This window comes from Canis lupus, chromosome 32 (assembly GCF_011100685.1).
Source record: "Canis lupus familiaris isolate Mischka breed German Shepherd chromosome 32, alternate assembly UU_Cfam_GSD_1.0, whole genome shotgun sequence".
NCBI classification, from domain to species: Eukaryota; Metazoa; Chordata; class Mammalia; order Carnivora; family Canidae; genus Canis; species Canis lupus.
The window spans coordinates 28,068,624-28,096,383 of NC_049253.1; the positions used below are offsets into that span (position 1 = coordinate 28,068,624).

Consider the following 27,760-nt stretch of genomic DNA (forward strand, 5'->3'; position numbering starts at 1 on the left):
TATGAATAACCCCAAACAGTTGACAGCTGAAATGCTATTGTGACTAAACCTCATGGAAAGTTCTCACTCTCAAATTTTAATGAGGTAAATCATATTCCTTTGAAAATCTGAGTCCACTGCAAATGTTTTCATTTCAAGAGCTGATAGAGTATCAAAGGAGAAAAATATCACAAGAAAGAAAATTAAACTTTCCATATAACAGGCTAATTCTGGCATCTAAAAAAACCCCCGCATAGTGGCAAAGCAGACCCTTGCTGGCAAAGCACTTGGGGATAAATGTAGGCTCTAAGTCAGGCTCAAAAAATCTTACAACCACATCAGTGAGCTAGAGAATCAGCAAGGAGCATAAATCTTTGCATCACTACAAAATTCCACTCCCATCCATCTACCATTGCCTTATACATAAACTCATACCCACACATTCTGTTTTCTTTTAAAAAAAAAAAAAAGCCTATCAGTGGAAGGTATTTATATCAATCATATTAACAAATGGATATTCATAGTCACCTGGAAATTTACTTACAGCTGGGGAAAGGTGTGGTGGTAAGGGCTGGGAAGCATTGTAAAGGATATATTTTAATGTTTGCTTCATGATTTTAAATTTGACAGTTAAATGCAGGAGGATCACTAATAGATGAATGCCTGATTCATGGCCCAAGTGATACTACTTGCTAAAGACACTATTCTCAGACATTCATGATCTTTGCAGACTTTCTAAAAATGGGTTAAACTGATAAAGGTTACTGAGCTGAAGTAGCCATGTCTACTGCAGCTCCCTTTAGAGAAGTTCTGCTGTGTGATACTAAATCCAATGTTAGTTGGAAACATTGTTAGTTGTGAAGCCTCATAAATGGAAATATTGACCATTTAAGTCACTCTTTTATCCTCCGTCCTTAAAATTCTCTGATCTTCTTAAACAAACATCACTCTGATCTTTGTTGATCTAAGTCCAGGAACCTCCCAGAACCCATACAGAGCACAGGCAAAGTGACAAAATAGTAAAACCTATGAGACATGTATTTACTTAACACATTTCCTACCCTATGTGCCTACCACACTGGGCCTAGCACTTAAATACAAAGATACAAATTCTTAAGAAATACACCATTCCGGGGTACCCCTGGGTGGCTCAGCGGTTTAGCGCCTGCCTTTGGCCCGGGGCGCGGTCCTGGAGTCCCGGGATGGAGTCCCGCGTTGGGCTTCCGGCATGGAACCTGCTTCTCCCTCTGCCTGTGTCTCTGCCTCTTTCTAGGTCCATCATGAATAAATAAATAAAATCTTAAAAAAAAAAAAAAAAGAAATACACCATTCCAAATCATATATTAATAAACACTACAAAATCATTAGCTCATAATGGTAGCCATCAGTTTTGTTCGAGGTCAATGTGAAGGTGTTGGTGTTGATTTCATAAAATAACTATAGATTATAACATGGAGCAATAATAAGACCCTATGATTCCACCTTAAAGCATCAAAGACCCTAGACTGCAAGCAATAGGAAATTGGCCTTGTGGAAGATGCTCTGTGTTGCTTCCCCATTAGCCATCACCTACTTTCTCCTTGCACTAGAACCCTTTAACCCTAAAGGTGGGACCCCAGTCCTAGGGGATGAGCCTTGAACTATTCCAAACAGGTATTTCCTATTTCACTTACTCAGGCACACCAGTGACTGGTCTATGATAGGCACGAAACCCAGGCCTGGCCAGTGAGTCAAAGGAAGATGTGGTAGAGGGGGTTCCTAGGCAAGATTTTCCCCATTCTTGAAAGGTAACACAAAAGCAAACGCCCCTTCCTGTCTGCCTTTGAATATAGCTTTGTGAGAATGTGATGCCTGAAACTGTGGCAGTCACCTGGTGACCACGAAGGGACAAGCCCAAGGAAAAAAGACAACAAAGTGAAGATGGCCAAACAGAAAGATGGGAAGCACCTGCATGCTTGATGGTGTCCTTGTGCTGATTTAACCAATCTTAGAATGCTCTATAAAGAGATATTAAGATCTCTTTTACTTATTGTTCCCGCAGAATTTAGCTTAGTACTCTGTTACCTGCAGCTGAAAGCATCCTAACACATGCCCATTTAAATAAAAATTTAAAAAGCAGGGATCAGACCGGTTCAGACTCCAAAATGATTTCTTCTTAAAAAAACAAACAAACAAAAAAAATGATTTCTTCTTAAGCAACTGCAAAATGCAGAAAGGAAAACCACTTACCTTCTTTCAGGTCATTTAGATCCCTGCTCAAAAGATTCACCCCCATCAAAGCTAACAAGAAGCCTAAAGTAATGACACACAGATATTCAGGTGGGCTCAGCATAAATTGATTGTACTCTATTTTCTTGACCTGTGGCAAGATCAAATCACCTGGCTAACTGTTGCCAAACAGTCCCAATCCTGTAGGAGCATCATACAGTAGCCCTTCCTGTACTATAATGTCCACAGTGGCCTAATTCACTCCACTTCCTTTTGTAATTTTGCACCAGAATGCTGGAGGCAATGTTAACCATAGCACACAGAGAAGATATATCTATCTTCTGTCCGTATGTGGATAACTCATTTTTACAGAGTGCCCAATATATATATGCAAGGTATTTTTCTTGGGACCAATAAGGTAAAAGACCCCAAGAAGCTGAAAATAAAGAGTATCTTTAAAAGTCTAAATGTAAGAACTGGCATAATGTGTGAAGCCGCTCTTAACAACCCTAGCTTATAGCATCTCCCTCCCCTGTATGCACACACAGACCATTCATCAAATTCTACAGTGTTAAGGGAACCTACAAAAATGATCAAAGTACTTATTTTTGTGTATATATATGTAATGAATTCATTCATTTAATATGCTAGAATAGTAAGATCAAAAAAATTGTAACGTATACTACTACTGGGAACACCTGAGTCCTTACTTTGGGCCAGGCATTATTCTAAACACCTGAGATAAACTCATTAAATCCTCGTGAAAATCCTAATATGTAGATATTATTATCCACATTTTACTACTAAGAAAACTGGGACACAGAGGTTAAGCAACTTTCCCAGAATCACACAACCAGTGAGTGGCAAAACCAGGATTACAATACAGGAAGTCTGGCTCCAGAGTCCATGCTCTTATTCATTATACTGTCTCCATAATTAGCTAATATTCCAAATTAAAATCATTCACCATAACAATTTCAACTGCTCTGAGTCATTTAATAATTGTAATAGAAATTGCAATACATGTCTTAAAATGAGTGAAAAACAAATCCAAAATCCACAAAGATAGGAGAGCATATATATCTGCTGGAGAGTTACCAAAGATTTCAAACATTTCATGCTATGAAAGGGTATTTACTCAGATTCCGGTAGATCCTAAAGAACTGTAAAATACCAGTTGAATACACATATACCATCCAGACTGGTAAATTCCTTAAAAACATTCTACCTATCCTACATCTATCAAGATCACAGGTCACCAAGGTATAAAAAAGAGAGATCATCAAAATGACAAAATTGTTACTGCAACACAAAAATTCAAAAGTAAAGGGTATCGTTCTCAGCCTTTTGGCTAAGATCAAGTGCAAAAGTAAGGGGTGGACTTACCCACTAATATCACGGAAAATCCCAGGAGAATGACACCATTCCCAAAGCTACCCCTTCTCTGAACCGCTATATTTCACTCTTCCCACAACCTCACAAACCTAAGATAAACTTGAACTTTCTATGTGTGTGGTTGTAAAAGATGGCATTTGTTAGAAATCTGAATGTAGCACTGTTGGTAATCTAACTCAGACCTGACTCTTCACTACAACTCTTATTTTGACACACTTAGAACCCTGATCACTTGCTCAGCAAATGGTGAAGTAGATTATGTAATCTTTAAAGGAACAACAGGAACACATCTAACATTCCCACCTAGCCTGTTAACTCCCAGAGGGTAGGATCTACATGAAATGCGCTGTGTTCTGACAGTAACTATAACAAATGAGGAACCTGGTAGTCTAGTCACTCAGTAAACATCTGCTGAATCAATGACTGAATGATAAGTAAATAATTCAAGGAATTAAAGGGACAAAGAATAAGAGGCAAATTGCAAGGAAAATAAGATCTATCAACCTGAGAAATGAATTATCATGTGTGTTTTTTCCCCCAGATTATCTGGCACTCAAAAGAGCATAACTCAAAAGACTGGCAGTCATCTGATGGTTTTAAAGATGAAAAGGGAATTGTTTCTCCATAACTTTAATCAAAACACGTTGAGTATATCTGGCATTTAACCAGTAAATTAAAGAATAGAAGCTTCTTGGTGGCCAAATTTATATCCTTTTTGTTTCTTTTGTATGCAATGAGCAGAAATTAAAAGTAAACAAGAAAACCAGTAAGAGAATAAAATTCTACTGTGCCTTTCCAAGCAACCTGAAGCAAAAAGATGTCCATCAACAAAATTCTAGGATTACTAAAACCAAACTGTCAGCACCCAAGCAAAACTGAAACTCAATTCCTTTTCCTGTTCTCCTTTGCGTGTATATATATATGTATATATATATACACACACACACACACACACACACGCCTGGGATGATAATACTGACCTATTTTATAGAACTATCATGAGGATTAATCAGCTTAAAAATGTCAAGCTCAAAAAAAAAAAAAAAAATGTCAAGCTCCTCCAGAGGAAGAGAGATTATAATACCTATATAACCACTTCTACAATTAACAAATGACCTGAGTCTCCTGTATCATGATGCAAAACACCATTAGTTACTTAAAAGTAACATGGTAAATTTTTAAGTCACAAATAACACCTCACATTAAAGAATATGCATAGGGCACCTGGGTGGCTCAGTCAGTTAAGTGTCTGCCTTTGGCTGAGGTCATGATCCTGGAGTCCTGGGATCAAGCCCTGCATCAGGCTCCCTGCTCAGTTAGGAGCCTGCTTCTCCCTCCGCTTGTGCACACTCTCCCTCTCTCTCTGTGTCAAATAAATAATAAAATTTTTAAAATCTTCAAAAAATTTTAAAATAAATATGCTCATTAATAACATTTTCTACAACTTTCAAGTATCTTTAAAGAAAGTAGGTTGAGTACTGACAGGAAAAAGTAACTTTTGATGAACCACCCCAGAAAATAAAATCATTAAATAACAGTGGCTCCTGAGCTCCAGGTCTCTGAACAGAAAGTTGTCCGCTCAGCTAAAAAGAATTCACCACATGCCATAGGGTTTGATTACTACTGCCGTCACCATCATCAGAAAGGGTTGTGCAGCCTCCTAAACCACCTGCCACTCCTAATGAGGAAGGGACGCGGCTCCTAACAGTGCAATGCTGAGATCTGAACATTTCTGCCTTTTATATCAGAGTTACGCCCATAGAAACATGCATTTCAGTAATAGGAAGTCATTACAGGATGTCTTCTATTTCCTTTCAGCTCAGCTAGTTTTGCTTTTCGGCAAAAGCTGATTAACATGACAGAGTTACCGTGTCCTTCAGACGCCCGAGAGGAACTTGATAAGCTAGCTGAAAGTGTTACTTCTACCAGGGTTAGCAGCAACCATAGCTCTGGGAATGGATGCTTTTGAGATATTCTGCTTTATAAACCTCATTTATCAAACAGCGGGAGAGCTGTTACATATGGTGATGGGCATTATGGAAATGCTTAGGTTGAATACAAAATGCGAATGTGAATTGGATTAAATTACCTGCAAGAAAGAGAAACTAACTCAGGAGGAAGTAAAAGGAACCAATCATAGATATAAATCAAACAGGGCTGCACAGAAATGTTAAGTCTGCTTATAAATGGTTACCCTTGAGGTTTCCTATGAAAAGGTTTTCTGGAATGTCAATGAAGAATTTTAAAAATTTAACATAGTGAAGTTAGATTAAATAATTGCACCTACCACAGTCCTTGCCTACTCAAAATAGGAAGGAAGGTTAGAAGAGGTCTACATAAATTCAGACAACCCTAATAACACAAGGATTAGCTGATGCTAAAATCCCAATATGAAAAATCAGAGTATGCATGAGGAAAGGAGACTGCTGAAGAATACAGTGCTGACAATGTGGCTGGATGGGAATAAAAGAAGCAGAGTAAACTAAGGTAAAATTCTTGAATTTTTTTTCCTATGGGCAACTAGTTTCTATTTTAGTTTAACAAAATATTTTAAGATGTGCTTAATGTTCAGTTATAGTTTAGGTACTTCACTTAAAAAATCATATTTTGGAAAAATACTCATGCTTTGTTTGCTTTATTAAAAAAAGGAAAAAATTAAAAATAAAAAAATTAAAAGGAGAGGAAGCACACAGGTCTTCCTATATAATGTAGTTTTGTAACTCTAGGTCTTCAAAAATTATGAGATGAATTCCTAGGCAAAAACATGAGGAAATTAGTAATAATCCTACAATGCCCTCACCACTGAAACTAACACTGATTTTGGGGAAGATTTGGTAAAGTTGATAATTACAATGTGATGGGGAGAATGAAAGAGAGAAAAGTCATATGGGAGAGTAATATGCAAAAGTTAGAGCCAGTACTTTTATTTTTAAAAGCTGGACATTGAGTTTAGGTGGGACTTTCATATTCTGTCCATAAAAAAAAAAAAAAAATTGCTTCTGGCAGTCATAGGACTCCTTTCCTTTGGACAAAGCACAAATGAATGAGTCAGAGACACACCTCAGCTAGAAGCCCAGGCTACCCAACACGCTGGGAAAATATCCCCATCACACACAGAGACATGTACAAAGTTGGTCACATAAGGGCAGTACAAAGAAGAGAAATGAGAGTACCTCAGGAACAGCAAAAGTAATGGGTAACTATTAGATGCTCTCAAGGAAGAAAAAAAGAAACCCTTCATAATAATTGTGGAGTGCTTTATAGCACTGCTATGTCAAAGGTATAGGATTCCTCCAAAAAAATGAATGTGTGTACCTTGCAACCATGCCAGTTAGAGACAAAGTAAATAAACTGATCAACTGGCAGGACAGACTCACGGCGCACGTTCTAACAGAAGACTCTCATCCCATTGCATCCCCTACCTCCTCGTTTCCACCTTTCCCTCACTCTTTTTAATCCCTCATATGACAAAGTTTTTTGGTCTGGCCAATGATATCAACCTAAAATCACAAACCTGCCTACTGCCCCAGAAGCATCCTGAGAAAGTGGTCTTCTCTCAAGTCCCACCCAGCCCCCAAAACAGCACAGGGTGGGGGGTAGCATTCCTGGGAGCTAGAGCCAGCACATCTCACAAAAACAGGGTCTGTCTGTCACTGACATTCCACACCCCCCCCCACCCCGCCACCATTCCTAGCTGCTCTCCAGGTCACAGTTCTCAATAAACACATGTAGAAAACAAGCTCATTCTTTTTCCCACTCATTAAAAATAAACCCAAATGGTCCCCAATTTAGAACACATCTACCAATGAAAAAAAGTTAAAGAGAGGGAGGTGCCCACCCACATAATCTTTCCATTCAAAGAGGCACTATTTCACAGCTGCTATGGAGTTTATAATTAACAGACAAGCTTAACCAACAACAGAAATTTCTGGAATCTACTGTAATTTACACTAGGGTCTTGCTTATTACAAATTTAGATTACAAACACAGGCTGGATTCTATGATTGAATCCAAAAGCCTTCTTGACACACCTCTAGCTCAAGTCTCTTGTTATCAGTCAGCCTTGCCTACAGGGAGTGGCTGCAGGCTGAGGCGTTGGCCTGACCCAATGTGCAGGCAGAAGCAATGACTGCTCCTGCTCACTCATTCCTAGAGCCCATAAACCACCCACCACTCGCTCCACGGAGCTGTCAGGAGGCTCCACTGGAACAATGTCACATTGCACTGAGATGCGTTCACCATGGTGCCTCCCACAGGTCTTTGCTCTGGCTGGACTGCAAGCTTTCTGTTTCCTTTCTCACCTGCCACCCCAGGTTGAATCCTCTCACCGCAGGTTCTAAGACATAAATGGGGAGTGGGAGGAGGGACTGAAGGGCAGGCGACCATGGAAGGCAGAGTAAAAGAGCAGACAGACAAGAGGGTGAGAGCAGGGCAGCCTTCACAGGCCACAGGTAGCTTTGCGAGTAGTCTTTACCATTTGAATCTATTGCATCAAGAGCTACACTACAATAGAAAGTCTCTCTCTCTTTTTTTAAAAAAGATTTTATTTATTCCTGAGAGACACAAAGAGAGAGAGAGGCAGAGGCAGAGGGAGAGGCAGGCTCCATGCAGGGAGCCCAACGTGGGACTCGATCTCGGGTCTCCAGGATCAGGCCCTGGGCTGAAGGCGGTGCTAAACCGCTGAGCCACCCGGGCTGCCCAGGAAGTCTCTTTTTTACAGGAAAGGGAACTGAGGCTCAGAAATACAGTCAGAGACAGGTAATGACTCCACTAGGATTCTCTGACTCCAGAGTTCACCCTAACTGTGTTGTCTCCGCCGTCCTGGAAAGATCTCCTTTCACCCTACACCACCAGCCTTGCCACACTACTCGACATTCCCTGAACAACGATTGTGCCTTGATACCTATACCTTTAAAAATAAACAATCACAGGGTACACTCAGGTGTGTGCAATAAGCTGAGTGTTCCTGCCACATTCATACACATACACACTTGGTGAAGTTCTACTCATGCTTCCTACTTGACCCCCAAAGGCAGAATGAATCCCCTCCCCCAGGTGCCTCCAGCATATTCTTCAACTTACTTCACACATCCTTCCACAGGGGTTCTCTGAAGCCATATCATCACTACCTCCCTTTCATCTAGTTCTTCGAACCTAGCACAGTGCTTAGCCTAAAATGCTAAACACAACCATGCTGCCAAAATTGGCAAATGAACACCCAATGAGGAGGAAAAATTAGGTGAACATGCTTCCGATATTGACTGCATGAGGATTACAAATCCACAAAGCGATCATAATACCTTAGCATTCAATTACTGGGGAAAATCTATTTCTCTTAACTCTAAACTAACTAGTCAACCTCCCTCCCCTGGTCAGTAATATTACATATGTTAACTAATAAGACAAAAAATGAAAGTCTGGTTTTCTGACAAAAGATTTGAACTAGGGGGATCCCTGGGTGGCGCAGCGGTTTAGCGCCTGCCTTTGGCCCAGGGCGTGATCCTGGAGACCCGGGATCGAATCCCATGTCGGGCTCCCGGTGCATGGAGCCTGCTTCTCCCTCTGCCTGTGTCTCTGCCTCTCTCTCTCTCTCTCTCTGACTATCATAAATAAATAAAAATTAAAAAAAAAAAATTTTAAAAAAGATTTGAACTGGGGCACATGAGTGACTCAGTGGTTGAGGTCATGATCCCAGGGTCCTAGGATCAAGTACCATCAGGCTACAGGCAGGGAGCCTGCTTCTCCCTCTGCCTGTGTCTCTGCCTCTCTCTCTCTCTCTCTCTCTCTCTCTCTCTGTGTGTGTCTCTAATGAATAAATAAATAAAATCTTAAAAAAAAAAAAAAAAAAAGACTTGAACTGAACACGTAAGTTCCAAAGAGTAGAGGATCCCTGCACCAGGCCAAAGCCTCTCAAAAGATACAAACATTCTGTGAGATCATCTCCAACCAGCTTTCCCTCTTTCTCACCAACCATGGAAGCAGACTAGGTGTACTCACCTGGCTTATTTCCTTCTCTCTCATGGCCCAGCTGCCCCTTGGTGTTCAAACCACACGTATAAACTTCCCCATCCTCCAGTAGGAACACGGAGTGGTTCCCTCCACAGGCCACTTCCTTGACACTCCTATCAGATATGAATCCACACACCTGTGGCTCAGCCACAATCCCTTGCAGGTTGGTGCTGATCCCAGGTTGGCCCAGAGACCAATATCCCCAACATAACATTGTTCTTTATCCTTCAGGGAGTCATGTAGCCTAGAAGAGAGTTCTGTAAAAAAGGTTAAAAAAAAAAAAAAGGTCAGAGAAAATCACTTTTAAGTAATAATCAACTGAAAAAACAACATTCCCCTTACTATTCTTCAGATAATCTGCATCTCAAAATAATACATATTAATATCATTGAAAATATTTATAATGATGCTATTTATATGTTTCAGTAAGAGTTTAAATTTTTTTTAATTTTAAAATATTTTTATTGGAATCCTTTTAATAAAAACAAGTATTCACGTTAAATAAGTCTAATTGGTCTGAAAGTATTTAAGCATCTCAAAATTTCTGGGCAGTTTCTTTCCTCCAGTAAGTTGACAGCTGCTCACATAGGTTAATGCAGGGAAATTAGATGGAAGTTCCTAGGATCTGCCCAACACCAACCAGATAGGAGTTATCCTCTGCATGAACAAAACCCTTGATTGAAGGGTAACAGCGGCGGAAATCTTCAAACACCCTGGTGGCGCTGCGGATCAGCCTGCGAGGACCAGCGGTCTGGGAGGACACCAAGGTCAGTGGAGGGGGGGGGGGGGCAATGGCAGCCGAATGCCCCCTTCGCGCCCTGGGCTGGGTCAGCTCCCAAAGGCGAGTCACGGGCACATTAGAAACTCTAGTCTGTAAGGGCAGCTCATCCTGCTCAACCTGAGGCTGCCGTCCCCTCACCCAGCAGGGCCCCGGTATAGGAGAGCAGGCGCCGCCCCGAGCCGCCACAGCACCACCGCATGATGCCAGCCGAACCAACCACCACGCAAAGAGTTTAAAATTTTTTAAAACAAATTTTGTTGGGCAGCCCAGGTGGCTCAGTGGTTTAGCGCCGCCTTCAGCCCAAGGCGCGATCCTGGAGACCCGGGATTGAGGGGTCCACATCGGACTCCCTGCATGGAGCCTGCTTCTCCTTCTGCCTGTGTCTCTGCCTCTCTCTCTCTCTCTGTGTCTCTCATGAATAAATAAATAAAATTTCAAAAAAGACAAATTTTGTTTGTATAAATGAACAGTAAAGACAGACAGAATGCAAGTTTTATATCGAGTACAGGAGACTCACTAAAACAATCTTTGCAAACCATTATGGCAGCAAGATTCTGGAAATTATCCTTATAATTTCATCTTGTCCTTTCTCCTTGCATATTTTGAGTTTTCTGATTTCATGTTTTAAATTTTTTTGAAATAATTAACTCTTTTAGGTAGCCTACTGTTAGCACGGATAGTAAATAATTCACCACTTCAAACAAAAATGCAAAGTGGGGGAAAAATGTTATCTTCTCTGCCATTTCTTCTTACACACCCTTCTGGCTCAGTCAAGCTTCACTTCCTACCTAAAAGCGTCTCGGGATCATTCCAGGCACAATTAGCCTGCATGCCTCTGACAAGTCTAGTATATTGCCTTGACTGGAGACTTCCTCTGTATCTTGTAACTTAACTTCTCAGCCAGATTTTAACTGCCTCAAATAGGGACCACAGTATAACATATCTCTTTGATTTAGCAGCTACTCAATCAACTTCTGGCTGATTACTGCTGACTCCAGTCCAAAGTTTCACTACCTTTTAGAATTTATGCTTCCCTTTCATAAAAACAGAAACAAAATCTCATCACTCTCTACCAGTTTACACTCACTAGGATGGCTATAATCAAAAAGGACAGCTAATAACAAATGTTTGTGGGGATGTGGAGAAGTAGGAGTCTTCCACACTGCTGGTGGAAATAAAAATGTGCAGGTCCTTTGGAAAACATTCTGGCACTTCGTCAAAAGGCTAAATATATAGCTACCGTATGATCTGGCAATTTCACTCCTAGGTATATATCCAAGAGAACTGCAAATATACGTCCACACAAAAACTTGAACCAATGGGGGCCTGGATGGCTCAGTTAAGCATCTGCATTTGGCTCAGGTCATGATCTCAGGGTCCTGGGATGGAGCCCTGCATCCAGCTCCCTGCTCAATGGGAAGCCTGCTTCTCCCTCTGTCCCTCCCCCCTGCTCGTGCTCTGTCTCTCAAATAAATAAAATCTTAAAAAAAAAAATTGTACATGAATGTTCACAGACCAAAAGGCAGAAATAAACCCAAATACTCGTCAATTGAATTGATAAACAAAATGGAGTATTTCTATACAATCGAATATTATTTGGCTACCTGTGATAATGTTATTTTATTCTTTCTGGAAAGGCATGGAAAACCCAAAATAAAATATAAAACTGAATCTCAAAATGCTTTCTTAACCAAAAAGTTCTGTTTCTTCCCAAGATTATTTCTTGTCTAGACTCTAGAACTAAAAGGACATTAAGCTTAACTGTTATTCTTTGAGTTAATTATAAAATGCAAAGTGGAGCAGGGGGCATAGGATACACATTTTAAAAGACCAGCAGGGATGCCTGGGTGGCTCGGCGGTTGAGCCTCTGCCTTTGGCTCAGGGCATGATCCCGGGGATGGAGTCCCACATCAGACTTCCTGCATGAAGTCTTCTTCTCCCTCTGCCTGTGTCTCTGCGTCTGTGTCTCTCATGAATAAATAAATAAAATCTTAAAAAAAAAAAAAAAGACCAGCAAACTCACATGATCTTTTCATAAGATTTCCCTAACTTTTTTCATCATTTGTAATGTTTCATACATTTCTTACCCCATCTACCAATAATTACATAAGCAGCATCACAGAGCTTACTATACAAGTCACTGCGCTAACGAACATTTTATATCATTATCTCGTTTCATCTTCACAACAACCTTGTACCATAAGTACTACTTTTAGCTTCATTTTCAGATAAAGCGAACCTCAGAGACTGAGAAGCATGCCCAAGGTCACACAGCTAGGAGTCAGAACCAGGCTATGAATCTAGGCCTGGTGCCAAGGTCCATGGTCTTACTCACTGAGGCTATGCTGCCACCCAAGCAGATTTACAGGTCACCAACAGGAGCAAGAACACAAAAATTACTTGCGGAATAACTAATTGTAGTCAGTATACAATACAGGATGCCCTGCAAAGTTGAAAATAAATTTGCCCTCTGAGGGTGAAACTAATCAGAATTAAGAGATGATGGGTGAGATTAGGCAGCTGTAGCATTAAGCCATTCCCTTAACCAGCCAAGTACAACAGTGTGTCTAAAAATATGACATCAAGAAGCTATGACTGTATGTCTGCAAAAAGATCTATAAACAACGCTCACAGCAGCTTTATTCATACTAAACAAAAATGGCAACAACCCAAATGTCCATCAACAGGAGGCTGTATAAACAGACTGCAGTATATTCATACAAGGAACACTACTCATCAATAAACCAGGGGGCAGGGGACATGGCTGAAATGTATTTAGTATAAGAGAAAGCTGCAACTCAATGTGTCCAGTATTTCTGAATAATAAAGGTGAGTTTGAAAAAAATTCCTCAAGGGTGTTATCAACTGCTCTTTTATCAATGTCCCGAAGTCCCTCTTCATTTAATAACAAACTCGCCCCTCTCTTGCACAAGGGTGAACATGACCCTGGCCAAGGCAATCAGAGAATAGCCCCCAAGCCATACACATAACCCTGACTAAGCCAGTCAGAGAGGGTCACCCCTAAGCTACAAGACATGACCCACAGCAAACCAATCAGAGAACGTTCGTTCCCTAAGCCATTGTGATTGGTTCAAGGATAGGTTCACACTCCCAATGGGGCCAGAGTCCTTCCCCATGAAGCTGACTAGACAGAGCTCTGCCTTTTGCCTTTGAAGGATAACTGAGACTGCTGGAAGCTCTGTTTCCTGCCACATGAGGGTACCTGTAAGCCATTATAACTCTCCTAGTCACAGAGTTTCAAAGACAAGGGACAGAAAGAGCTCCAAGAGTGTTGCTTAGCTGGGGATCTTTTCTTGCCTGGTGCCAGCACCCACCTTCACTTTTCCTAACTGCATTATTTGTGGACTCCATACATGTGAATTTACTTACTCACTAAAATGTATGAGTACCCCAAGGGCAATACCTGGAGCATCTCTGCAGTCATTCTCAAACAGAAGCAGAGAAGTGAAACTTTTGAGTCACCCTACATGCAGGTTTCCCAGCAAAAGTTAAACAAGTGGACATTCTGCCTTCTTGTAATTCAATTCTCATACTGTAAATAAGGGGTCTTTCTGCAGTCTATTTAGTGCCACAATTTTCAGATTTTTATCATTTTTGTTGATGATTTTTGTTATTTAAAATGCCCCAAGGGGCGCCTGGATGGCTCAGTGGTTGAGTGGCTGCCTTTGGCTCAGGCCTTGATCTCTGGGTTCCAGGGTCCTGAGATCGAGTCCCACATCGGGCTCCCTGCAGGAAGCCTGCTTCTCCCTCTGCCTTGTGTCTCTGCCTCTCTTTCTGGGTCTCTCATGAATAAACAGATAAAATATTTAAAAAAATAAAATAAAATGCCCCCCAAGCACAGTGCTGGTCCTGTCCAGTGTTAAGTACAAGAAGGCTGTGCTGTGCCTCACAGAGAAAATACATGTGTTAGATGAGCTTCACTCACCCATGAGTTATAGGACTGTTAGCTGTGAGTTCAATGTCAATAAATCAATAGGGTATATCTTAAGGAAGAAGAAATTCACTGATCTACACATGTAGCAGCTGTGGAAAGTGCTCAAGTAGCATCTATAGTGCGTAATGAAGCTACAGAAAATATGGAGAAGTAGTTGAATCTGTGGATTCACGAGATGATTATGGTGTGTAGTGGACAGCACTGCTGGAAGGCATAGCCAAAGAAACACGCTGTCGCATTACTGAGGATCAGAAAAATGTTGAAAATTCTCTTGACTACTGTTTTGTCATAAAGAAATATTGTATATGATTAATCACTTGTAAAAAGTATATATTAAAATTTTTAAGATTTTAGTTATTTATTCATGAGAGACAGAGAGAGACAGAGACACAGGCAGAGGGAGAAGCAGGCTCCATGCAGGGAGCCTGATGTGGGACTCGATCCCGGATCTTCAGGATCAGGCCCTGGGCAGAAGGCAGCACTAAATAGCTGAGCCACCCGGGCTGCCCTAAATTAGGTGTCTAAACAGAAACACACATAAACACACACAGAACGAGGTTATATACCGATTGGCTAAGCAGAGACTCTCAGCAGGAACCTAAGCCTGTATATCTTTTTTTTTTTTTTTTAAGCCTGTATTTCAATAGGAGCAGTAGCTCAGTGTTTCCAACAACTTTACAGAACATAACTACCATGAATAATGAAAATCAACTGTATATAGTCTAGGTCTCCCTTTTCTATTTATTTAAGATGGTTCAAATTGTATTTGTCACTTGAAATTTTAAAAAAGTCCTGACTGACATTATTAATGACGTTATTAATAATAACAGCAGGTAAGACTTAATTTGAACTTTCTCTGAGTCTGGCACTTTTTCTATGTGCTTCACAGATATCAACTCATTTAATCTTCTATGAGGCAGGTGCTGCTATTATCATGTCTAATTTATAGATTAAAAAAAGTGGAACTGGGACACCTGGGTGGCTCAGTGGTTGAGCGTCTGTTTGGCTCAGGGTGTGATCCCTGGTCCGGGGATTGAGTCCCACATCGGACTCCCTGTGAGAAGCCTGCCTCTCCCTCTGCCTAGGTCTCTGCCCCTCTCTCTGTGTCTCTCATAAGTAAATAAAATCTTGAAAAAAAAAAAAAAAGTGGAACTGAAAAAAAAAGGATAAAAGAAAAGAAAGAGATAATGAGACAGAGAATGAAAGGGCTTAACTAAATCACACAACTAGGTAATAGCAGAGTTTGGCTTTAGGCCCAAAGTCTGTGCTCATGACCATTATGCCATATAATAAGGAACCTATAAAACGGATAGCCAAAGGGTCAGAACTCCCCAATGTCTCCAGCACTGCCCAGGAAGAATGGGTACCATTACAGTCAACCTGTGAAATGCTAAGTAATCACGGCCCAACAGTGGTGGTGGGTAGATCAGACTCCATAATATTAGTCATTAAATTCACCCAGCCACTTGCCTTGCTTATATTCCATGATTAACAAGCAACCTTAAATAACTTGGTTTCCAAGGTAGCTTCTACGGGGAAAGAACACCATGACCAGCTGACCCAAACGTCCCAGCCTTCTTGGCATTTCTATTGCTCATTATTAATTTGGCATCCAGGATGTATTAGCTTCTTGTAAGTTTGTTTAGCATGAGTCAGTCCTTGAGAGTCAGCCGAACTCTGGGTGCTCTGGCCAATAGCAAGCCTGAGTAAGCAGCCTGATGTACGGCCTCATCCTGATTTAACTACCATTCATTTCCAAAAATACAAATAGAACTATTGTTCATGAAAACTTCAAAAATCCTTCCCACCTGAGTGATAGTAATGGAATTTTCAAGTAATCAAATAACAACTACTTACTAGAAGTAACAAAAGAGCAACCACAAATAAAATGTGTTCCCATGAATGGATTAGTAACTCTAATTAGAAACGTGATCTAGGTCATTGTGATGCTCTGCCAAAACTATAGCAGGAGGTACTAAAATCATCTAGCTTTCAGGAGAGAAGTTCAGTGCAGTGAAGAGAAGCAGCCATTAACACAGCTTTCACCTAAAAAAGCACACCCTAGAAAAGCCCTAAAACACAGGAGCGACTGGAGTGGAAGGTCTAGCTTCAGCAATGTTCTTCATCACTTGGCATTTTGCTCTCCCAGGTCCTCCCCTACCCGCTTTTCCTCACTCACTGTCTCTTCCTTACTCCTAGAGGAATTGACTCTTTTTCTTCCTTTCAGAACACACACTTCAGAACAATGCTGCAGAAGACAGGACCGCACTCTGGCTCAGCTCAGCACCTACGCCAGCCACTGCAGTCCCAGCCCCTCCTTTTCCTGCCTTACTTCCCCATCACAAAGCAAAAGGAAGAAAGACATTCTGTTCCGGTTCCCTCGATGTCACACCTGGTACTTTTCCCAGCCTTTCTCCTCATCTATTTTTGGTAAAAGATTCAGGGTAATCTCTGCAGGGTTTAAGGGTCAAAAGAACTAAAGTTCAAGCCTGAGTTAACCACATGCAAGCTGTGAAACCCTGGGAAAGATATTTTGCCACTGTTTCCTGTTTCTTGTCTCTAAAATGGGGAGAAGAAAGAGTGCTTAGCCTGATGCCCAACATACAGAACTAAGTGACTAACAAATGCTAACTGCTGTACCACTGTTACTCCCTAGTCCTAGTGCTCTTCCCTGAGACCCTCTGCAAACAGGACAGTTCCCAAAAGAGGGTGGGGGTGTGACTCCTTTCTTCCTCCCTGTGGTTAGCATTAGCTGTGTTCCGCCAAATCTGTGCCACAGCAAAGCAGCACTACCACCATCTGCCATAACTTTCATGAAGGGGATTTGAGGTTGCTAGGAGAAAGTTTTTTGCATGCTTTTCTTTTAAATTCTGGGTGGGGGGCTGGGGGGGGGTGGAGGTAGATAAAGCTCTTTTTTATCAGTCCTAGTAAGCTGAATGCTAAAAGATAAGCTGCAATTCCTAAACTTTGTCTTATTAATCAGGCTATGCACACAGCAGCCTAATGACTGATTCTTATTCCTTGTCTGAAAGTCACAGAAACCTAAATAACACTCGGGCAGGACTTCTAATCTCATTTATAATAGGGATAAGCGTCCTTTCAAATAAGCTTAGAAGCCATTACCCGAATGGTGTACGGGGAGAAGAGGGGTCTTTTTCAACAGCAGGAAAAGGCAATGTCCAAGGCTTCAGTGCTCTGCAGGCCCTCCCCAAATCCAAGCTTGAAATAAATCTAGAGCCAAAATTCAAATGCAGAATTAACTCTGCAACAAAGAAGATTGATTCTGATGACACGCTTTATTGTTTAAAATGTTACTACCAGACAGAAATGGCACAGAAAGCAAAGAGAAGTTTTCAATAATGAGAATCCACTCCTTGCTGTTCACTCCACTTTGGCTGGACTTTGTTTCTCTGACTCTTTAAAATTTTTTTTTTTTGTAAATTTTTATTTATTTATGATAGTCACACACAGAGAGAGAGAGAGAGAGAGAGAGAGAGAGGCAGAGACGTAGGCAGAGGGAGAAGCAGGCTCCATGCACCGGGAGCCGGACATGGGATTCAATCCCGGGTCTCCAGGATCGTGCCCTGGGCCAAAGGCAGGCACTCAACCGCTGCGCCACCCGGGGATCCCTGTTTCTCTGACTCTTTTAGCCAACACAGGAACCATTTCTACCCCTCCCCAGAAGATCCCATTACAGGTGGTACCTTCTTCACTAACTGGTGCTGGGCTTTGTGAAGCTAAAAGAATGATCTCTCCGCTGTCTGTGTAAGCTGTGGGCTGCCTTTAAAAGACATTTGACCAGCCTGGCAAGAACTGAAAAGTCTGACAGTGCCAAGCCAAAAATATGGAGCAACCAGGACTCTTACACACAGCTGGGAGGAGCGTAAATTGACATAACCACTTTGGAAAACAAGTTGGCATTATCTAGTAAAGGTGAAGATGTGAAAGGCCCCCAGCATGGCAATTTCACTCCTACACATATACCAACACTCTCCAACTTACCAAGCATCTACAGGGCTCCTCCACTATGCGGAGAACTGGAGATACGAAGTTGGGTGAAACCTACAAACTGATCTTTCTGCAAAGATGGAAATGTGGCATACCTACACTGTCCCATATGGTAGCTACTAGCTGCATGTGGCTACTGAACATGTGAAATGTGGTTAATAACAACTTGGGGACCGAAATTATTTTTAATTTTAATGTTTAAGTCATTTAGGGCTAGTGGCTACCTTGGTGTACAATGAAGCAAGAATCCCATAGACATGTACCTCAATATACATGCACAAGGATGTCCATTTTTTTTTTTTTGGATGTCCATTTTTTAGCCCTGTTTGAAATAGATAAAACAAAGACAACCCAAATGTCCATCAATAAGAAAATGGATAAACTGTGGCATAACAGTGAAAAATAAAGGCACTCTACAAGCACCAGTGAAGCTAACCCTTAAAAGCAATGTTGAGGGGAGAGAAAGAGCTACAGAAAAATTTAGAAACTGATGTATTTTTACAAAATCCAACACAAGTATAACAAACATTTGGAGATAAAAGCATCAGTGTTGGCAAAACTAGGAAGAAAAGCAAAAATAAATAAATAAATAAATAACCTAATTAATTAATTGATTAAATATAAAATACAAGGTAATGATTATGGAGACAGGAGAGTTGGAAGGTACAATCTGTAAGAAGCACAATGGGAGCTTCGATAGCTTGGCTGATGTTCTGCTTCTGTCCTTTTTTTTGTTGTTTCTTAGCACACATATTACATATACTATCTTATACCTACAACTATACTTCACAATAAAAGAAATGCAAAGTACTACTGAGGTAGTGTTGCTGCTTCTTGCATCTCACCCATCAATCCTCTACCCATGCAAAGGCTGGGAGCCTCTCCATGGCAGGGATAGGTTTCACTCAACTGTGTCTCTAGTTTTCAGCACAGTGCAGGAGCACAGCAGACGGTTGGTAAGTGCCTAGTGAACTGAACCCAAATCAGGGAAAACCAGCACTCCTGAAACTTAAGCTTGTTAACTGTTTTGTTTTCTAGGTAACGCTAGAGAAACATTCCTTGTGCAGTAACAAAAAAATAATAATATTTTTCCTCCATTCTAAAATGCACCCTCCTCTCACCACGTTTTAGCAGATCTGAAAGTAGAATGCTTTCTACGATTGAAGCTGTCATTAAACGGTGGTGTTTCTCAATATTGCCAGCATGCAGGAATTCAGGAATGTAAACTCTGTGAGGGAAGGACTAAGCCTCTTTTGTTCATTTCCCTAACCTTAGAGAAGTCTCTGCCACACAGTCAAACCTCAATAAATACTCGCTAAATAAAGAAAAGTTACTATTACTGCAAGCCCACGATGTGTCTGAGTCTTGCTAAAAACCTTACATAGATATGTAGTTTGCCCTTTACAATAACTTCAAGGCTTAGGTTAAGTGCCCAAGACACTACATGTAAATAAATAGTTGAAATGGAAACTTAGTAAGTGCGAAAGGCAGGGTTCAAATCTCATCTAGATTCCAAAGTCCATGCTCTTAAACATGACACAATACCATCTCTCAAACAGAATGAAGTCAGTTCCACCCCTTCACCAATTTTGAAAATAAATGTTTAAAGAAAACTGCCCACGGTTAGTGAGCTTATATTAGCTGAATCACTGGTGACGTTTATAGGCAAACAGAACCTATGTTAGCCAGAGACCTGGGGAGAGGTGAGCGAAACAATCTCAACAGATAACCAGACTTCCCCCCCATATCCATCCTGAGTTATAATAATATTAATCCACTTACTGGTTCAAACATGGAAATATATGCCCCTGACACCAGTAAGTACTATTTCCAAAGGCAGTAAATTTCTAAAGAGAGCAGAGTTATATCATCAAAAGGATAATCTTATTAAAAAGACCTTAAAAGTCCATTTGATCCAACCTCTAGGCAAGAGGCTTACACTCCTAACCTCATTTTAATGGCAGCTGAAGCCTTCCGAGGCCAAGTAACTTCGGTCCTCTGAGAAGTAAGTTGTTGAAGCAGAGACCAAAAACTAGGTCTCCTACTTCCTGGGCTCACCTTGTTCTCTTCACTACATCACAGCAGAGGGAAGTCACTAAGGATTTGTTAAGGTCCCTTTCTTTCTAGGCGGCACGGGAGTTCTTTACATAGTTCATTTTATTTAATCCTGTCAATTCTGTGAGTTATCCCAGATAACTGTGATATTATCTCCATGTACAAGATGAGGAAACTGGATTCAGAGAAATAAGGTAACTCACCGCAGGTCACACCCTTGGCATTTGGAGTAGATGCCAGAATGGTTTTCCCTCCCCTCACAGACCTGAAAGTTAAAGATTACCATTATTAGCACAGTGCCGCAAAGTGCTGTCATGTTACTGAAAAGAAAACGAGAAGTAAACTTCTGAAAAATAAGAACCTTCCTATCATGCAGCTTGAATATTCCCCAAACACTGCATCTCCACACAGGAGTCTGGTTAAATACCAATAAGATAACCTCTAACCAACCTCAAAGATGTCGCCTCTAAAAGGGAACTTGAGACACAGATACCACCTTTAAAAATGACTGGCATTTGCAGTAGATATAAAGGAAAAATAAAATGATTTTTCTATCTCCCATTTAGGTTAAAAAAGAAAGAAGTTCGAAAAATAATTCCATTTTGTCTATCTTCCTCCATGGTTTCCATGTACTGCACACATCATAGCTTATTTTGCCAGAACTGTGTTCTGAAGACTTTCTCTTTCATTCCTGTCATCACCACATCCTCTTTCATGCAAAACAAGATGAGACTATCGGAGAGGCACGGTTAAGTCTCTCAAAAGTCCTTCATAATTTTAATATATTACCATCATAACCGTTTCTATCTTCTTCGGTAGAAAATCCCAATCAACTTGGAGGAACATTACTTTTATTTCTGAAACTGCAGCAAAACTATCTCGTACCTCCAAGAGGAGTTCAACTCTCAAGTTTTCAAAGATGTTTTTAATTATTATGCAAATCTTAAAGAGATTTAAATTTGTTACTCAGAATGAAATGCTATAACCGACGACTCCCCACACCATTTGGAACATTTTAGAATCTCTGTTTCTTTTTTCAAAAATAAAAACCCAACTACTTCTACTTACAGAACAAGTAAAACTGTATGCTAATCAACTGTTTCTTTTTTACATGCCAAAGGAGGCATTTTGCCAAAGAGGCTTCAAGCCTTCCTCCTTGATTCCTGCATACGCTCTCCAGAAGGTTCCTAGCCTCTAGTGTGGTCAAGACAATAATGTGTAATTCATCTGCTTTGCTTTCAAAGGAGGTTAAACACATTACTCCCCTTTTCTGATTAATAATGCCATTCCCCTGCCCCCAGAGTAAAATAAAGTACAAAAGAGAGAGAGGGAGCGAGCTTCACAGCAATCTGCCTACTGAAACAAGGCATCTCTCTCCAGAGTCACTGCATTTAAAGAGGCTGCCAATCCTCGTTTCACTTGTCTCTCTTCTTCTCGGTCTGGAGTTAAAAATCAGCTCTCTTGATGTTATCAGATCATCAAATGAAAGGTTCTAGAAATAGCTTCCTATTTGTGGAAGGAGCCAGAAGACACACAAAAATGGAAGAGGGCTCTCGAATCGTCTAGCCCCAGGCATTCCGCGTGTAACGAATGCGAGCACATCCTGAAAGGCTTTGCCCGGCTGTGAATTCAAGGTACTTCCTTCCTAATGGGCAGGATTTAAAAGCTGAAGTACAAGGTAACCCGACAACAGCGCCCAAGCCGCGAACAGGCCAAAAGCAAAGTTCAAAGACACGTTCCCCGGATGCCCGGGCGCATCCAGCGGCTTCGGGGGCCGCTCCCCGGCTGCCCGGCTGCCCCGCGCCCGGCTCCGTCAGCGGCCCCGCCCCGCCCCGCCCGGCCCGGCCCGGCCCCCTGCACACGTCCGCGAGCGGCTCCAGGTGCCTCCGGCCCCCCGCGCCCGCGCCCGCTCCGCACTTGCGCGCCCGCACACACACGCACGTGTCCACACACACCGTCCCCGGCCCCGCCCCGCCCCGCCCCGCCCCGCAGGCGCCCCCGGGCGAGGCGACCGGCACGGCCTCCGCGGGGCGGGGGGTGCCGGGCGCGGCGCCCCCCGAGCCAACTCCTCGCGGCCGCCGGGGCTCCACCGCACCGCCGAGGCCCCGCCGGCTCCCGCGGCCCCTCACCGCGAGGCTGGCCCCGCAGCCCCGGAATGCAAAGCGGGACCGGCGAGGAGGAAGGGGAGGGTCCTCCCCGGGGCTTGCTGCGTCGCAATTCCTCCGGGGCCGCACGCAGCCGACCTGGGGCGGGGGGCGCTCCCATTCTCACGGCTGCTTCCGGCCTTCCCGGGCGCGGGGGCTCTGTCGGTCGGAGCGCAAGCCCCGAGAACCGAGGCCGGCGCGCCCGGCCGCGGCCACCCCGCCGCCCGCGCCGCGCCGCGCCCCGACCCGACCCGACCTGCCCGCGCGCCCGGCTCCGCGTCGCCGCGGGGAGCGCCCCGCAGCCGCAGCCGCAGCCGCAGCCGCCCCTCCGGGAGCCGCGCGCCGACAGCCGAGCCCGCGGAACGCGGCGCGCCCTCCCCGGAAGCCCGGCCCCGAGCCGCGTACCTCGGCGACCGCGAGCACAGCGCGCCGCCCGGGATCCCGCCCGTGACAGCCCCTCCGGCCCCGCTCGGGGTTTCTCCGATTCGGCGTCACAATAATAAGGAAGTTTCCCCGCAAGCCTGCGGGCGGCGGAATGCGCCGGCGAGTGACTCCGCGCCCGGCCAATGGGCGCGCTCCCGGGGCGGACGGGCACCAATGGCAGCCGCGGCGGGGCGGGAGGCGGGGCGGCGCGGGCTGCGAGCGGGAGGCGGGCGGAGAGAGGCCCAGGCCCGGGCGGGGGGGGCGGGGGGCGGGGGCGGGGGCGGGGGCGGCCCGCGGGGACGGGACCCGCGCGCCCCGCGAGGGCCCCGCGGCGCGGCCGGGAGTCGGCGGGGAGTCGGCCGGGCCCGGCGGCGAGACGCGGGGCGGGGGCGGGGGCGCCGCAGCCGGACCGCCCGTCGCCGGCGGGGAAGCGCGGGGCGGCTCCGCGCTCGGTGGTTTTCGGGTTCTGGCTCTTCGGGTTGATGCAGGGGTGACCCAAAGCCGTGAGCGTGGGAGGAACATCTAGAGGGTGACGCCTGACGGTGAGTTACGGAGCGTTTCGCTGCCCGGTGGAGGAGTCCTCGGGCTCATCCCTCTTCCGAGGACTGGAGGCGGCGCGGCCGAAGCGGGCTGCGCGGTGGGCGAGCGGCTGGGCGCGGAGGGCCCCCCTGGAGAGCGGGGCCGGGCGGGCGGAGAGGCGCTGCGGCGGCCGGGAGGGCTGGCGGCTGGAGGGCGGCGCTGGAGCGCAGGAAGGCAGCCACTGAGCGGGTCTTCAGTCCCATCCTCTGAAGGACACCGTGTGGCTGCTTTCCCGGATAAAGAAGTTTGCCCTCCCCTACTGGCCCTGGCACCGAATCTAGGAGCTTTCTCCTCCTCCCCAAGGTCACAGTGCTTTCAGAGTTCCCCTGGTTCTTGTCCTTTTGAAGAAACCATTCTCACAAAGATGACTTCGTGTGTCTGCGCCCCCCCCCATACACACACACACACACACACACACACACACACACATCCTTACATTTGAAGCACAGGAGCAGAACACTAACTCAAAAAGAACGGATAAATTTCTGTAACCTGTCATGTGAACTGGAAAGGTCCTTTGAGGTCAGATTCTTCCCAAGGACATTCACATGAGGTCAAATCTGCAATTACCTGTTCTGGAAATCTAACAGATCGACCAAATCCTCCCCCCCCCCCCCAAAAAAAAAAAAAAAGTTTTGAGGAGTGATGTATCCTGAGGATGGGTCATTGTTGTCTGGCCTCTGGACGCTCAATGATATAAAGCCAGTTGTCAAATGCTCCTGAGGCAAGAAAGATAAGAAAAGCAAAATCTCAAATGATCAGGTAGCTAAGGTCACCTAAGAAAATTCCACACTGGACACCCTCAAAAACACTGGAGACAAGATTAACAAGAATCCATTATGCGGTTTCACCAAAGTCTAGATATCTCACAAAGACATAATCCCAATTTAGAGATGGTATCACAAAAAGGAGCGAGGAGAATAGCCAAGAGGAGTCAGGGTAGGAAGGGAGGTTCCCCATGGCTGAGGAGAGAGGGAGATCCTATCTTCAAGTACGAAATGTGAGGTTTGTAATCAATCAGCATTTAGGTCAATATATTTGCCCATGGCTTAAGTGTTTTTCATGTGAAATTTCATCTTGAGGAAAAAGTTGGTTATCAAAGACTCAAGCCTGGAGGGAGGATAGGATGTATGTATGTCTAAATTACAACCTGAGATACCGTAAGCTTCCTTACCAAATAGACATCCAGAACCCTAGGAACTTACTTATATGTAGAACAATCAGTGAAGATCCTCAGAGTACTTCATTTTATTTTCTTAATTGAACCAACATACAGTGCCAATTTCCTTAGCAATCATGTCCTGCTCCATTTACCAAAATGGCTTTAAATGGCCCAACAGAAACAACAGTCATAATAACAGACATTTAGACTGGCTTGAGAGGCCATAGTTTATTTCTCTTAGCATTTCTATAGCTTCATCCTTTATCTATTTCTTTCTGGCTTTTTATATGTTACCCAACAAATATACAGTATACTGAACATCTACTGGAATACTAGCTCCTGTGGCTATCTTGGTAAGCAAAATGGCATAGTCCCTTGTTGCCTTAAAGGGAGAGGCAAACATCAACCAAATATACATACCAAAAAGTACATAGTTGCTAACCATGATAAATGTTAGGAAAGAAAAACATTCATGTTAAAGATTAAAGATTTAACCTAGGGTGCCTGGGTGGCTCAGTCAGTTGGATGTCTGCCTTCAGCTCAGGTCGTGATCCCAAGGTCCTGGGATGGAGTCCCACATCACATCGCTGGGCTTCCTGCTCCGTAGGGAGTCTGCCTCTGCCCTTCCTCTTTGTTCTCTCTCAAATAAATAAAATATTTTTAAAAATAAAAGATTTAACCCAAAAGACAACTGTAAGCAAAATTGACCTCCAGTTAATGCTATACACACTGAGGTATTTAGGAGGAAGTATACTAATATCTGCGACTTCTTTTGAAATGTACGTTCTAAAAGATTGAAGGATGGATAGAGGGATGGATAGCTGGATATACATGTGACCAATCCAGTATACCAACGTGTTATAGACTCTACATGGTAGGTAGATGGGTGTTCATTGTACATTACTTCCAACTTCTCTGTTTAAAAAACATTAAAAAATATTGGAAAACAAAAAATAAATAATAAGAGATGTGATAAATTGTAACTGTAACCTTTGACAGGCAGAAGGGATCGTGTGGACCAGCTCTAATACTGGACAGATGAGGAATCCCAGTGACAACGGGATGATACCCAGTGCTGCTGTGCTTCCATCTGAACAGATACCCATTTGCCCCATTGTTTATAGCTCACTTCTTGAAATGCATATGCCTATTTCAAATTGAAAGAAATTCTCAATACAGTAGGAATACTGTTCAATGATCATTGTTTTCTGTGTTTAACTTACTTGCCCGGCAGACAAACATGAACTTGGCAAACTTAGAGACAGCAAACTTGTGGGGACAACACAGGTTGGCCACAACACTCTGTCTTTCAGGTATACTTTTTTGAAGAATTAAGTATCTTCACCTCTGGGAAAGGAAAGTACTGATTATTTGACAGGTAATTCATGCACACCCTGTAAAGCTACCTAACAACAAAGGTGTTTCTCAGCCCCGTGCCCCAAATACTCATTTTGTCCATCTAGTCAATATTCAAAGGAAAAATTGGTTGTAAAACATTTTTTACATTTTTTTAAAAAGATTTTATTTATTTATTCATGAGAGACACACACAGAGAGAGAAACAGAGACATAGGCAGAGGGAGAAGCCGGCTCCATGCGGGGAGCCCGATGTGGGACTCCATCCTCAGGACTCCACCATCACACCCTGAGCCGGAAGGCAGACGCTTAACCGCTGAGCCACCCAGGCGTCCTTTTTTTACATGTTTTCACTATTTTTTGTTCTTTAATACAGTTTACCCAAGAGCCTATATATTTGCCCAGGCTGAATTATCTAAGCTTATTGAAAACTGTCCTATAACACACGGCATTGATTTATTAATGTGAAAAATAACTTGGAAGGAGAAAACCATGGTAAATCATTATTGCCATCAATCAAATAATTATTAAATTTTTAGCCAATGTCTTCTATATGTATTGCTGGACAAGAAGCATTATTCCTGACTACAAAGAGCTTACAGCCTTTATGACTATTTTTGTGTTTCTTAAAACTATTCATAAATTAGTTCTGCATTTGTAAAAATCAATCTATTTGGATAAAGCACAACCACCTTAAATATAAGAACCTCAGTAGTATCATATAGGTTAAAAAGATTGGATGGTTGAACATTTCCTAAGAAAGCCTTTGGAATGAGCTTTGCTGTGTCCCTGAAGATGCATGCAATAATGTCTTTAGGAAGTGACATCTTTCATGAAAATTTCTCTTCTCACAAGGTCCCCAAACTTGTACCCTAGAAGTGCCATCCAACCCACCACTATGACTGCACTGACAAAACAAGTCCTTGGGGAAATACAGCAAAGAGCATGTCTGTTTCTCTGTAGCTGCAGAGTGTGCACATATTTTAACTGCCAAAACTCAGGCAACTTTACCCTTCTCGAAGCAAAGAACCAAATTCTCCAGAAGTTCACTTGTGTCAAATCAAAATAAAATCATCAAAATGAAAAACCCCTTTTCTTTGAAGTTAAAGATTAAATCTAGGTCAAATGAAACTTAAGGAATTTTATTATATCCTAGAAAGGCTAAAGTGACCCTATGGAATTACAAAGGGGTGTGCATAAAACAACATTAGACAGCTTTATAACTTGACCATAAATTCAGGAAACTCAGGTGAATATGCATAATAAATGGTTTCTTGCTTTACCATTATGTTATATGATACGTTCCATGACATTACCTGGCATGCTAAGTGCGTTATCCCTTCTACCGATGTATAGTTTGTGTTGCAATCAGTGTGGTGCAGTAATACATTTTCCTCAATCCTAGCAGAAGCATCTTCAATATGTTGTCTCAGTTGACTTCTCTCACTTTTACTAAATAAATCTTGGGGTGCCTAGGTGACTCAGTAGGTTAAGCTTCTGCCTTCAGCTCAGGTCATGATCCCACATGGGGCTTCCATCCTCAGTGGGGAGTCTGCTTCTCCCTCTTCCTCTTTCTCTGCCTCACTCCCCAGCTAGTGCTCAAGCTCGCTCTCTCTCAAATAAATAAAATCTTTAAAAATAAATAAATAATTTATTTTTAGCATACTGCAGAAGAAGCAAGTAATCAGAGGGGTTCTATCTGTAAAG

At 43.0% G+C, this 27,760-nt stretch overlaps 1 protein-coding gene and 1 long non-coding RNA gene across 8 annotated transcripts in view; one reads left to right on the forward strand and one right to left on the reverse strand.

Moving 5' to 3' along the window:
• Nucleotides 1-23,092, reverse strand: part of HERC3 (HECT and RLD domain containing E3 ubiquitin protein ligase 3) — a 113,750-nt gene extending 90,658 nt beyond the window's left edge. For 5 of the 7 annotated variants that reach the window (XR_005382867.1, XM_038582152.1, XM_038582156.1 and 2 more), the window contains exons 1-3: nt 22,940-23,092; nt 20,594-20,655; nt 9,580-9,848 (exon numbers count right to left, since the gene is read on the reverse strand). Coding sequence is in view for 5 of the 7 variants with exons in the window: in XM_038582152.1 (XP_038438080.1) it covers nt 9,580-9,805 (226 nt within the window). In the remaining 2 variants the exon portion in view is untranslated. Of the gene's footprint in view, nt 1-9,579; nt 9,849-20,593; nt 20,656-21,747; nt 22,083-22,939 lie in introns of those variants that run through there. The other 2 variants (XM_038582153.1, XM_038582154.1) reach the window with 2 other exon arrangements.
• Nucleotides 23,093-23,337: 245 nt separating this feature from the next.
• LOC102153505 lies at nt 23,338-25,897 on the forward strand. Its single transcript, XR_005382548.1, has 2 exons — nt 23,338-23,499; nt 25,698-25,897. It is a non-coding gene; the product is annotated as an uncharacterized LOC102153505 (long non-coding RNA).
• The last annotated feature ends 1,863 nt before the right edge of the window (nt 25,898-27,760 follow it).